Source organism: Oncorhynchus tshawytscha, linkage group LG12, assembly GCF_018296145.1.
Source record: "Oncorhynchus tshawytscha isolate Ot180627B linkage group LG12, Otsh_v2.0, whole genome shotgun sequence".
NCBI classification, from domain to species: domain Eukaryota; kingdom Metazoa; phylum Chordata; class Actinopteri; order Salmoniformes; family Salmonidae; genus Oncorhynchus; species Oncorhynchus tshawytscha.
This window is the reverse complement of record NC_056440.1, coordinates 43,482,397-43,496,392: the sequence shown is the minus strand read 5'-3', so window position 1 is coordinate 43,496,392 and position 13,996 is coordinate 43,482,397. Positions and strand designations below refer to the sequence as shown.

Below are 13,996 nucleotides of genomic sequence, written 5' to 3'. Positions count from 1 at the left end.
TTCTTTTCTACAGAAAAAAGGAATTCTCCGGTTGGAACATTATTGAAGATTTATGTTAAAAACATCCTAAAGATTGATTCTATACATCGTTTGACATGTTTCTACGGACTTTTTTGACATTATGTCTGTTCCAAGTGAACGCGTTTCGTGAGTTTGGATTTGTTTACAAAATGCGCTAACAAAAGGAGCTATTTGGACATAAATGATGGACATTATCGAACAAAACATTCATTGTGACCCTGAGATTCCTGGGAGTGCATTCTGATGAAGATCATCAAAGGTAAGTGAATATTTATAATGTTATTTCTGACTTCTGTTGACTGCACAATATGGCGGATATCTTTTTGGCTTGTTTGGTCTCTGAGCGCCGTACTCCGATTATTGCAAGGTTTGCTTTTTCCGTAAAGATTTTTTTGATATCTGACACAGCGGTTGCATTAAGGAGAAGTGTATCTAATATTTTCATCAACATTTATTATGAGAATTTCTGTAAATTGATGTGGCTGTCTGCAAAATCACAGGATGTTTTTAGAACTACTGAACATAACGCGCCAATGTATACTAAGATTTGTTTGATATAAATATGAACTTTATCGAAAAAAACATACATGTGTTGTGTGACATGAAGTCCTATGAGTGTCACCTGATGAAGATCTTCAAAGGTTAGTGATTCATTCTATCTCTATTTCTGAATTTTGTGACTCCTCTCTTTGGCTGGAAAAATGGCTGTGTTTTTCTGTGACTTGGCTCTGACCTAACATAAGCGTTTGTGGTGATTTCACCTATTTGAAATCGGACACTGTGGTGGGATTAACAAGAAGTGTATCTTTAAAATGGTGTGAAATACTTGTATGTTTGAGGAATTTTAATTATGGGATTTCTGTTGTTTTGAATTTGGCACCCTGCACTTTCACTGGCTGTTGTCATAACGATCCCGTTAGCGGAATCTCAGCCTTAAGAAGTTTAAGCATTGTTGTGGCCTTAGAACCTCCAATGTAGTTGTTTTTCAATAATAAAAAAAAGTGTGATTTTGAGGTGCGGATATCTGAAAAATCTGGCAACATTCCAAAACCTGGAAAAACACAACCAAGAAAATTGAATTTGGCAGAAAAATGGAATTACGCAAAAATGTATTATGCAAAGATGAATTCCTGTTTCGCCCCAGTGTCTATGTTGCATTTCCGTACGCTTGGGTTGTCGTCCAATCAGCACCTAGGATTGTCACCGTTTTCGTGGCTGATGATCTCATAGTTTGACCTCTTGCCTGTGATTGAAGACAATGCCATTTACAGCGATAGTGAAGGTCAGTGAGGTAGATTGCAAGTCTGTGTTATTAAAAGTGACCTAAACATAAGCTATAAACTTTCAACAGGGAATGGTGTACATATGTAATGGGCTTTCAGATAGATTGCTATCATCTGCATTAATTTAAGCCTCACATGGTTTACTAATATGCAATTGCTTGTTAAACGGAAACCAAATCTATTGTCTCTTTCATCGTGAGGGCAGCTTTTTCATATTTCCTTTGAGGCAATCAGTTTCAATTGACTTCAAAATGTCTAATTCAATGCTAACCAAGGACAATTCAAGAATATAAATGATAGTTTAGTATTCACAGACACTGCATATATAAAATATACAGTATAATGCTCTGTTTGTTGTTCTTTAGAAATACCACAGACAATCTTGTACAAATATCAGTCATTTATTTTTATACTGATTTGAGATTTTGGATATCCTAATGCAATTATGGTCAAATGAGTTCAATTTACCTGTAAGTCTGCTCTAAAAGACATCTCCGGGGTTGTCAGACTAGTGCACTAGCCACATCGCTATGACAGGTCACATACAGTATTACCCAGGTATGGTTGGTAATTTTCTGGGACATCTAAGGGAATTACACATAATGCACGTTGCTTGATGAAGCTTCATAATCATGTTATGACAAATCAACCACTGTCACGCCCTGGCCTTAGTATTTTGTGTTTTCTTTATTATTGTGGTTAGGCCAGGGTGTGACATGGGTGATTATGTGTTTGTCTTGTCTAGGGGTTTTGTAGATTAATGGGGTTGTGTTTAGTATAGTATTCTAGGTAAGTCTATGGTTGCCTAGAGTGGTTCTCAATCAGAGGCAGGTGTTTATCGTTGTCTCTGATTGGGAACCATATTTAGGAAGCCATATTCTTTGAGTATTTCGTGGGTGATTGTCTCCTGTCTCTTTGTTTTGCACCAGTTAGGACTGTTTCGGGTTTACACGTTTCTTGTTTTTGTAGTTTGTTCATGTATAGTTTTTCTTATTAAAAAAAACATGAACTTCAACCACGCTGCGTTTTGGTCCGCCTCTCTTTCACCAGAAGAAAACCGTAACAACCACATAGCTTTTCAGAATTAAAGTTACACGAAGCTAACATCTCCTGCCCTCCAATCTTGATTCAAGCACCCCATGAACCAAAGACAATGCGCTCGGTTAAATCAACAGCCATCGCCAATATCACACAATCTCATGACTCAGAATAATTTTGAATCCACAGGACTGATGGGTAAATTGAAGGGTTATTGAGTTGTATAATGATTTCTTCGCAGATTGACAAAGATACCACGGACATTCGATAAAATTTATTTATCCTTTATCCTTTATCCACAACAGCATTAGTGAGGTTGGGCATGGATGTTGGACAATAAGGCCAATTCATCCTAAAGGTGTTCGATGGGGTTGAGGTTAGGGCTCCATGCAGTCCAGTCAATTTCTTCCACAACGATCTTGAAAAATAATTTCTGTATTGACCTTTCTTAGTGCACAGGGGCATTGTCACGCTGACAGAAAGGGCCTTCCCCAAACTGTTGCCACAAAGTTGGAAGCACAGAATCATCTAGAATGTCATTGTATGCTGTAGTGTTAAGATTTCCCTTCACTGGAACTAAGGGGCCTAGTGGTGTTTGATGCCATTCCACTCACTAATTTACAGTGGGCTTAATGCTGTGTGATGCTTCAACTCACTGTCCTCATTATATTCTTCAGCAGTGGCGGTTCTAGCTTGTATGGCTCCCGGGGCGAACCCCCCCTTCAGCCCCCCCCCCAAAAAAACACCATTCTGCACTGTCACGGATCCCTCCGGAACTTTCATTACTCACACCTGTCCCCTATTCCCACTGATTGTATTTGTATATATGTACCCTTTGGTTTCCATTGGGCGGTCAATTATTGTTACAATGTCTGTTGGTGCGTGTGAGTACCTGTGCTGTGAGTTTTGGCTTTCGTGCTATTGAGGATTGCGCAGATGATTACGGTTCTCGTACCGTGTGTTATTTATTTAAGGTACTCCTCTCTCTTTTGTTTTGGGTTACTACCCTGTGGTTTATAACCTGTTTGTTTGGTCTTTGTCCCCGTGCCTTTACACAGCACGCCGCAATTTGGGTTTAATAAAAAAAACTACTTTGCATTCCTGCACCTGTCTCCCGTATCATTTATGCCAACGTGAAATGCACTAACTGTATTTTTATTCAGATATTTGGAACAACACAAATAAATATTCATAACATTTAAAACTATATACATATAAAACTATATACAAAAATAAGACTCAAATATATCAAAAAGTAGTATCAAAGACAAATAGAAACAAATTTGTTGATTTGGCACTCGAGCATCAATACATTACCCACCCCCCAACATTGTCAACCAAGAGTCAAAAGTAAACCAATTCACCTTGGTGGTGTGCAGACTGGTTTTATATTATTCTCAATGATTTCACACAAACCAGAAAAAAATGCAACAATATGTGAAACTTTATATTCACAGTTTAAGAATGAGTTGTGGTTTATTTGGTCGTAGTGTGACTGATTTTACTAATTGCATTGGTACTGTACAAAATTACTGGTGTGCTATTTGATAGATTCCCCCTCTCCCCCTACCCCGGGCTTCCAGTGGGGAGACCTGTGGTCAACCTACACCGCCCCCTCCCCATCTCGTACTTCTGAGTGGGAGACCTTCCCAGGCAGCAGCCTGCCTAGTTCACAAACTAGAATCAGGGCGCCCACTCCGACAAGGTTAATTGACCCACAGTCCCACACGGTGACGTGCAAATGAGCGATAGAAAACCGATCGCGCAAATATCACCATTATGAATTTGTGCGGTGACCCGTGCAGCCGCCGGCATGATGCCGCCCTGGGCGGCTGCACATGTCGCCTATACCTAAATCCGTTACTGCTCTTCAGTAACAGTTGAACATATCAAAGGAGGGTAATTGGCAGGTCAATCAAGTACAAATTACTCAGTGTAAAACATTATGCAATATGAAATATTCTATGGTCACCATAATTGCACAGGATAACGGTTGATTTCTCAATCATAATCTCTCAATGTTGATTAGTCATTTGCATTCTACAAACTGCAGTCAATTAACATTAGCCTAATCAGAGACGGAAGAGGAAGAGAGACACCCCACTGGCTGTTATTTTTTTCTGTATTTGTTTATGGTTCAATGAAAGTCAATGAACTAAGTAGACCAGACCAAATCAATCACATGTATTTATAAAGGCCTTCTTACATCAGCCGATGTCACAAAGTGCTATACAGAAACCCAGCCTAAACCCCAAACAGCAAGCAATGTAGATGTGGAAGAAAGGGGGAAACTCCCTAGAAAGGCAGGAACCTAGGAAGAAACCTAGAGAGGCACCAGGCTCTGAGGGCTGTCCAGTCCTCTTGTGGTTGTGCCGGGTGGAGATTATAACAGTACATGGCCAAGATGTTCATAGATGACCAGCAGGGTCAAATAATAATAATAATCACAGTTGTTGTAGAGGCTGCAACAGGTCAGCACCTCAGGAGTAAATGTCAGTCGAAAAGTAGCACGTCCGGCATAGCCACAGGCAGAACAGTTGAAATTGGAGCAGCAACACGACCCAGCCACTATTGCATTGGTGTCTATGGGAGACACACCCAGTTTGGTAGACCCGAACCGGCCTTTTTTTATGGTAAATGGCTTGAGTGAACTATCTTCATGTATCCACAATCTTTGGCCTAATCCCCTCTCAGCAGAGTTTAACATGCAACAGTCCTATTGGTAGCCTGTTCAATGGAATCCCAGGCGGAATTGCCTCGAGATGTTTTATGATGTCATGGGTAATATGGGTTCCGCATTGCAACTAATGTAATAATGGGAAGAAGAAGCAAAGGTTTGTCATTCTCTGACATTGATGAGCAAGATTACATCTCCTTCCATCCTTCTTTGTTTAATTAATAGCTTCCACATTTTGATCTGCTCGAGACATTTGTCATTTTCTGGCTTCTGTCGCCTTAATTATATGTGGGAACGCAACGCATAGAATTATGCTACAGAGTTTAGTCTTAAACAAAAGGATTAGGCCTTGGGAACGACATATGTGCACTATGAACATATCGTTCGTGTACTTCTATTTAATTAAACACGAGTTTAATAGTTTCCGCTTAAATGATATAGAGCAAATATATTCGCCAATCTTTAAACTTTCGAGAGAATCCACATGTTAAATAATTTTACTCCACTGGATTAAATTCGAATGTGGCTCTGGCATATCCTGCCGTATCCATCAATTGCGCTCGTATAGGCTACGGAGTCGTCTTGTAGTTGCACTTGATATAAGGCGACTAAAAAGAACATCTGAAGTCCTGTTATTAGTTAGACATTTAGAAAAAGAACAGCTGAACTCCTGTTATTAGTTAGAAATGTAGGTCTCAGCCACCCCAGTAGACTAACATGGAGAGTAATGTCATATAGACATTTGAGCGCCTTAGCCTATAGTTGACACAGTATTTCAATTGGGAAGGCTAGTGTGCTTACTCGTTAAAATCGATATTATCATCTCCATAAAATGCCACACACTACTGGCAAATCCCAAAATAACTCAGTTAAACACTCACTGTATATGTCTACTGTGTTTCTATTTGCATAGCATGACAATCAGCGCGTATTTAAAGTATTTTGTCACCTTCCGTATTAAAATATTACATATTGATAGGAATTAAAATGTTTATTATCGCCTCAGATAATCTGCTTTAGCTGATGTCATTTGATTTACAGCAAACCATCCAGTCTTAAACCTTTGCCTACTTCCTCTCGACTATCCTCATCCATAACCAGTAATTGCTCTCCTCTACTCACCTTTCACAAAATGTGGGACAGAAGCGCTCAAGCAGAGGACGATGGATACGAGTAACGGTCTCATCCTCTTTCAAACAGCAGGTTTCACTTCCAATGTGGGGAAATCAAGAAGATTAATAACTTTTCACGAGCAGTATGGCTAGTCTCTGAGTGGTATTAGCCTAGTGGTTTTATACCTCCTCGATTGGTGGTGGTAAGTCCTCTTATTTTCCGGAGAGTCGCAGACGCACTACCTGTGTGTTGAAACAAGTGAGTGTCAGGGCTTCGCTGCCTGCCTTCTCGTCTTACCGCAGTGGTGCGCGATGCGCTGTGATAAATGAGAGATTGTGCGTGCGTGCTGGTCCCGGGGAGACGGTTTCACTGAGAGTGCGCGTGAGTGTCAGGCAGTATGTGTCCGAATGTGTGTGTACAAACCCTGGCGGTTGAGGAGCGCGCAGTCGGCTACACGGTCTTTCACAGTTATCCAACTGGGGCGCTGTCTCACTGATAAAGACAAACCCCTGCTCCTCCCCACACGTGCTGATACTGCCAATACAAAACACCGTCAAATTCAAAAGGGTGCAGACCTACATTTTATCAGCCTCTCTTCTCCCGTTCTCTATTCTTCCACCGGACCTCTGGGAAAGTGGGCTATGCTCACTCATGAAAACCAGGTCCCTGAGTTTAGCTGCTCTCAGCTCCAATTTGTAAACTCAAAAAAATGCTGGGTTAAAAACAACCCAATTTGGGTTATTTGATGACCCCGAACTGGATAAACATTGGACAGATCACATGCTGGGTTATTTTGACCCAGCCAGTTGGGTGCACGAATAACCCAATATTGGATAACCCAAACATGGGTTAATTTAACCATTAGTTGTTGTCCTCTGCTCCCGGTCTAAGGCACTGCATCTCAGTGCTAGAGGCGTCATTACAGACCCTGGTTTGATTCCAGGCTGCATCACAACCGGCCGTGATTTGGAGTCCCACAGGGTGGCACAAAATTGACCCAGCGTCTTCCGGGTTAGGGTTTGGTCGTGGTAGGCGTCATTGTAAATAAGAATTTGTCCTGACTTGACATTATTATTTACAAAACCACTAAATGTGTTTTTTTTTTACATATCCCAACATTAGGACAAGCATACAGCTCTACAAAGGCAAAACGCAGTAAGTAAGTCGTTTTTTGGAACTAAAATATAGACAGATAGCAATTTCTGATACCATGATATATTCTGATGATCTGGCGAGTTCTTGTCAGGAAACTAGATTAACCAGATAATATATAGTGCATTTGGAAAGTGTTCAGACCCCTTCACTTATTCAACATTTTGTTATTTTACAGCCTTATACTAAAACGTATTAAATATTTTTTTCAGTCTACACACAATACCCCATAATGACAAGCAAAACCAGTTTTTTTTTTTTTTGCAAATGTATAAAAAAAAATATAATGAAAAATCACATTTCTTCCATTAAAGAATGATGGTGGCTACAGTGTTTTTGGGGACCTTCAATGGTGCAGAAATGTTTTGGAACCCTTCCCCAGATCTGTGCCTTGACACAATCCTGTCTCTGAGCTCTACGACAATTCCTTCGACCTCATGGCTTAGTTTTTGCTCTGACATGTGTAACAGTTTAGCTTCCGTCCCTCTCCTCGTCCCGAAACAGGGACCCTCTGCACACATCAACAACTGACACCCACGAATCATCGTTACCCATCTCGTCACAAAAGCCACGGCCCTTGCAGAACAACGGGAACAACTACTTCAAGGTCTCAGAGAGAGTGACATCACCGATTGAAACGCTATTAGCGTGCACCCCGCAAATTAGCTAGCCATTTCACATTGGTTACACTCAAACCCTTTTGACCTCCTCCTTTTCTGCAGCAACCAGTGATCCGGGTCAACAGCATCAATGTAACAGTATAGCTTCTGTCCCTCTCCTCGTCCCTACCTGAGCTCGAACCGGGGACCCTCTGCACACATAGACAACAGCCACCCTCGAAGCATCGTTACCCATCGCGCCACAAAAGCTGCGGCCCTTGCAGAGCAAGGGGAGCAACAACTTCAAGGTATCAGAGCGAGTGACGTCACCAGTTGAAACATTATTAGCGTGCACCCCGCAAACTAGCTAGCCATTTCACATCAGTTACACATGCACTGTCAACTGTGGATCCTTGTATTGACAGGTGTGTGCCTTTCCAAATCATGTCCAATCAATTGAATTTACCACATGTGGACTCCAATCAAGTTGTAGAAACATCTCAATGATGATCAATGGAAACAGGATGCACCAAAGCTCAATTTCGAGTCTCAAAGCAAAGGGTCTGACTGCTTATGTAAACAAGGTATTTCTGTTTGTTATTTTTAATAAATGTGAAAAATGGCTAAAAACCTTTTTTCACGTTGTCATTATGGGGTATTTTGTGTAGATTGATGAGGAAAAAATGTATTTAATCAATTTTAGAATAAGGCTGCAAGGTAACAAAATTGAACATTCCCCGATATACAAACTGTTAGTGAGGTACACTGCATTGTTATTGATTGAATGAATACATCCCTTTACGCTCCTGGACACATCATCAGTGATGTAACCTGGCGTCATAGGGTGTTTTGGGTCTTTCAACATCAGACACCCTCACCCAGGCGATCCAGTCAAGGTTGATCAGACCCCAACTTGTGTCCTGGTGGCGTTACGCTGCTCCCCATGGATCTCCTCTCTTGATCCAGAACCATCTTGAGTTTTTTTCAGCTGCTTCAATGGTGTTTCTGATGGCTCTCCTCCTCTTCGCTCCATTGATGCTAATCCCTCTATAGGCACTATAGAGGGATTATCAAGCAAAACTGCTGCAGCCCACCCGGATAGGCATTCACTTTACCAACCCTGCCTCCGGCAGTCAATGACCTGTCCCTCATACTTGGCTTGCTCCCTCTCGTAAACCTCCTCCAGATGATCTTCCCAAAGACGGTCAGCTCCAGAAAAATGATGGTCTTTGTGGACTCTGAGACCACAGTCTTAGAAACAAAGGTGCTATCTGGAACCTTAAAGGGTTTTCTTATGGGGATAGCCAAATTGGAATCCTTTTATTCTGTCTTGACCAGGTGCTGCGGGAACTTTAGCTGCTCCTCCAGGCCTGCTGTCAGCTTGCCAGTCCTGAGCAGTAGTTAGGATCCCTGATGGTGGTTTGTACTTTGAGAATGACTGCTCTCCTGCTCGACCCTAAGTGATCTTTTGACTGGTGGGCCATTCTTCACTTGCTGTTGATTCCTGTGCAGATTGCTTCTAATAAAGTATTTGACTCAAATATTTGTTATCGTATTTGAAATGCAGGTCTGACACGTTCTAGCTTAATATATAGTTTGAATTGTACGTATTGTATTATTATCCCCTCAACTCTCCTCCTTTTCTTCAAACACTGTCTTCACTGTAAGGACTCCATTTGCTGCACCAGTAAACTGATATGTTGACCCATCTCCCTGCCCGCTGTGGACTATGCCATTGACCTTGTATCCACTAGACCCAGATATAGACTGAACCCAGATCACTTATTCTCCCTCATCTCACTATCCATCCTCATTTGGGCTACTGGGACCACGTTAGGATTAGCAACCAGCTAGAAAAAGTAATGACCTTCCCACATTTGTCTCTTACATTGCTGTTTCTGATACCAGAAAAAGCAATGCTTGCTCTGCATATAATGTGTGAGTTTTTACTGTAGTACAATAAGAATAGACAATTGTACTGAAGTGAGCCATAGATTTAGCCTGCCTCTGTTCCCAAAATTACCTGGCTCAATTATCTTTTCAGCTCCAATTCAAAATGTAATAAGGTCAAGAGGGATGAATGATTTCAGACTGAAAACATTGTCTTTCTGCATCCATCTTTTGTTTGACCTGAAACTGGACCAATATATAGAGGTTATTCTACCTATGAATTACAGATGGAGGTGAATGTACCCCCCCTCTCTCCCTCCCTCCCATTCTCTCTCTCAAGGGGGGAAGAGGTTTATCATATGCTCTCACTGTCTGTTTTATCTCTTGTGTCTGCAGGTCCTTGTGCTCTCCTTCCAAATCAGGGCCCTTGAATTCTGTTCAAGGCCTCCCTCTCTCCCTCTGCCACATTCACAACCAAAACCAGTCTACCAAAGGCAAGAGGGACAGAGAACGAGATAGAGAGAGAGAGATAGCAGTGAGGGATGGGGAAAGATAGAGAATGAGAGAAATGAGAAGCGAGGGAAAGAGAGGGAGGGAAAGGAGAGAAATAAGGAGAGAAATACGGGGAGAGACAGAGAGGACAATGGACAGATTGTGAGTGTAAGGGAGGCATGTAGGACCAAATTAAATCCTCTTGGAGCAGAGACCCTGAATTAATTTGAAAGAGAATATTGCATTGTGTCTTATTTTTCTTACCCTCTCTGCATTGGGACACAGATCAGTGTTATATTCCCTGGGCTGGCATCCTCATTCCTCTGTTCTTTTCTCCAGTTAGTCCCTGCCCATTGATAATGCTGGCTTCAGACTTCCCACTGGCATTTCAACCAAAAAATTCAATTTAATGATGTTAAAACCCGCATGGAAAACTGATTGGATTTGAAAAAAGTCATCAATATAAATGTGGTCTTTTATTTCACAACTTTCAATTTAAATATAATGATTGTGAAATTTTTGTTGTTGAATTCACGTTAGCTTACAACTCAACCAAATGTAAATCAAAATTAAATGCGGAACTGACATTTGTGCACATTGGGTTGTTATGGTGACCACATTTGAAATACTCAAATGCGGGACAAGAGGATGATTTTGCGGGACATTCGCAGGACAGTGTAGCCTACCTGAATGGCAGCACCCTCCCCCCTCAAGAACATTTTCTATTTTTAGTACCCTCAAACACCAAGTTAGGCATATACCTAACACGTTTTACCACTGAAATGTCCAAACTAGTTCTACATGCCAATCATTTGATCTCAATCAGTTTCATGGGAATATGCATGTAGATCTACTTGAATTAAATATTCTTGATCAAATTAGAGCAGATCGTGTTAACTATATTGCCTTCCTATATTTTGCAGCCTTATGCTAAAATGTATTAAATCGTTTTTTTCCCCCTAATCAATTGTCACAGGCTGGCTCATAGCCTGTGACGAAAATGAGGGGAAGCGAACAACAGGTATAGGCCAATCAAAAAGGTTCTTTATTGTAAACCAAAACTATTAACTTTAAACAAAGAAAAGGGAATGAGGTGTGAAAGTATCATAATGTAAGGTGTATGTAAAGTGCAGGGATGCATGAATCTGTGTGTGTGAATGACTGAGTGAAAACTATGCAAAACTACAAAGGAACAAACAAAACAGGATCATACCTGGAGGAGCAGAGAGAGAGAGAGAGAGAGAGAGAGAGAGAGAGAGAGAGAGAGAGAGAGAGAGAGAGAGAGAGAGAGAGAGAGAGAGAGAGAGAGAGAGAGAGAGAGAGAGAGAGAGAGAGAGAGAGAGAGAGAGAGAGAGAGAGAGAGAGAGAGAGAGAGAGAGAGAGAGAGAGAGAGAGAGAGAGAGAGAGAGAGAGAGAGAGAGAGAGAGAGAGAGAGAGAGCGTGTTAACTATATAGCCTTCCTATATTTTGCAGCCTTATACTAAAATGTATTACATTTTTTTTTCCCCTAATCAATCTATACACAATACCTCATAATGACAAAGCAAAACCAGGTTATTCGATTTTTTTTGCAAATGTATAAAAAAAAAATATATGAACAATCACAGTTAGATAAATATTCAGACCCTTCACTCAGTACTTTGTTGAAGCACCTTCGGCAGAACCTTTGACAGCGATTACAGCCTTGAGTCTTCTTGGGAATGACGCTACAAGATTGGCACAATTGTATTTGGGAAGTTTCTCCCATTCTTCTCAATAGATCCTCTCAAACTCTGTCAGGTTGGATGGGGGGACGTCGCTGCACAGCTATTTTAAGGTCTCTCCAGAGATGTTAGATCAGGTTCAAGTCCAGGCTCTGGCTGGGCCACTCAAGGAGATTCAGAGACCTGTCCCGAAGTCACTCATGCGTTGTCTTGGCTGTGTGCTTAGGGTCGTTGTCCTGTTTGAAGGTGAACCTTTGCCCCAGTCTGACGTTCTGAGCGCTCTGATCAGCTTTTCATCAAGGATCTGTCTGTGCTTTGCTTCGTTCATCTTTCCCTCTATCCTGATTAGACTCCCAGTCCCTGCCACTGAAAAACAACCCACATCATGATGCTGCCACCACCATGCTTCACCATAGGGAAGCATGGTGGCAGGTTTCTTCCAGATGTGATGCTTGGCATTCAGGCCAAAGAGTTCAATCTTGGTTTCATCAGACCAGAGAATCTTGTTTTTTATCGTCTGAGAGTCCTTTAGGTGCCTTTTGGCAAACTCCAAGCGGGCTGTCATGTGCCTTTTACTGAAGAGTGGCTTCATAAAGGCCTGATTTGGTGGAGTGCTGCAGAGATGGTTGTCCCATCTCTACAGAGGAACTCTGGAGCTCTGTCAGAGTGACCATCGGGTTCTTGGTCACCTCCCTGACCCAGGCCCTTGTCCTCCGATTGCTCAGTTTGGCCTGGCAGCCAGTTCGAGGAAGAGTCTGTGGTTTCAGACTTCTTCTTCTTCAACCCTCAAACACCAAGTTAGGCATATACCTAACATGTTTTACCAGTGAAATGTCCAAACTAGGTCTACATGCCAATCATTTGATCTCAATCAGTTTCATGGGAATATGCATTTTGATCTTCTTGAATTACAGTTTCTTGATCAAAATAGAGCAGATCGTGTTAACTATATAGCCTTCCTATATTTTGTTTCAATTAAAGCACATTCTGTCTAGTGGCACGCGCGGTTCAGTTTTGGCCGCATGATAATTATTTTTGATGTCATAGATTCTCAAATTTGTAGCCTTCCTATATTTTGTTACAATTTAAGCACATTCTGCCTAGTGGCGCACGCTGTTGAGTTTGGGCAGCAATATAATTATGTTTGGGGGAACAGTAATGTTATACTATACTATTACGTAGAATACTAACTAATCACTATGGAATCTACCAAGACATTGATTCATTTTTGATCTAACTTTACAAGCGAGCACAACTGTCCTCTCCATGTTTAGCTGGAATTTAGCTCAAAAGGATTTGAGAAATATGATTGGTTGACAATAGGCTTATGACATTGGCCTACATCTGGTCCTGTGCTGCGCAACTACGATTGGAGAAGTACAGTGCCTTGTGAAAGTATTCGGCCCCCTTGAACTTTGCGACCTTTTGCCACATTTCAGGCTTCAAACATAAAGATATAAAACTGTATTTTTTTGTGAAGAATCAACAACAAGTGGGACACAATCATGAAGTGGAACGACATTTATTGGATATTTCAAACTTTTTTAACAAATCAAAAACTGAAAAATTGGGCGTGCAAAATTATTCAGCCCCCTTAAGTTAATACTTTGTAGCGCCACCTTTTGCTGCGATTACAGCTGTAAGTCGCTTGGGGTATGTCTCTATCAGTTTTGCACATCGAGAGGCTGAAATTTTTCCCCATTCCTCCTTGCAAAACAGCTCAAGCTCAGTGAGCTTGGATGGAGAGCATTTGTGAACAGCAGTTTTCAGTTCTTTCCACAGATTCTCGATTGGATTCAGGTCTGGACTTTGACTTGGCCATTCTAACACCTGGATATGTTTATTTTTGAACCATTGCATTGTAGATTTTGCTTTATGTTTTGGATCATTGTCTTGTTGGAAGACAAATCTCCGTCCCAGTCTCAGGTCTTTTGCAGACTCCATCAGGTTTTCTTCCAGAATGGTCCTGTATTTGGCTCCATCCATCTTCCCATCAATTTTAACCATCTTCCCTGTCCCTGCTGAAGA

The 13,996-nt window shown here is 41.4% G+C and overlaps 1 protein-coding gene across 3 annotated transcripts in view; it reads right to left on the bottom strand.

Moving 5' to 3' along the window:
* Window positions 1-6,618, bottom strand: part of edil3a (EGF-like repeats and discoidin I-like domains 3a) — a 248,520-nt gene extending 241,902 nt beyond the window's left edge. For 2 of the 3 annotated variants that reach the window (XM_024439538.2, XM_024439541.2), the window contains exon 1: window positions 6,142-6,617. In XM_024439538.2, the coding sequence (XP_024295306.1) occupies window positions 6,142-6,205 (64 nt within the window). In that variant the 5' untranslated portion in view covers window positions 6,206-6,617. Of the gene's footprint in view, window positions 1-6,141 lie in introns of all 3 variants that reach the window. The other variant, XM_024439539.2, reaches the window with a different exon arrangement.
* Window positions 6,619-13,996: the final 7,378 nt, after the last annotated feature.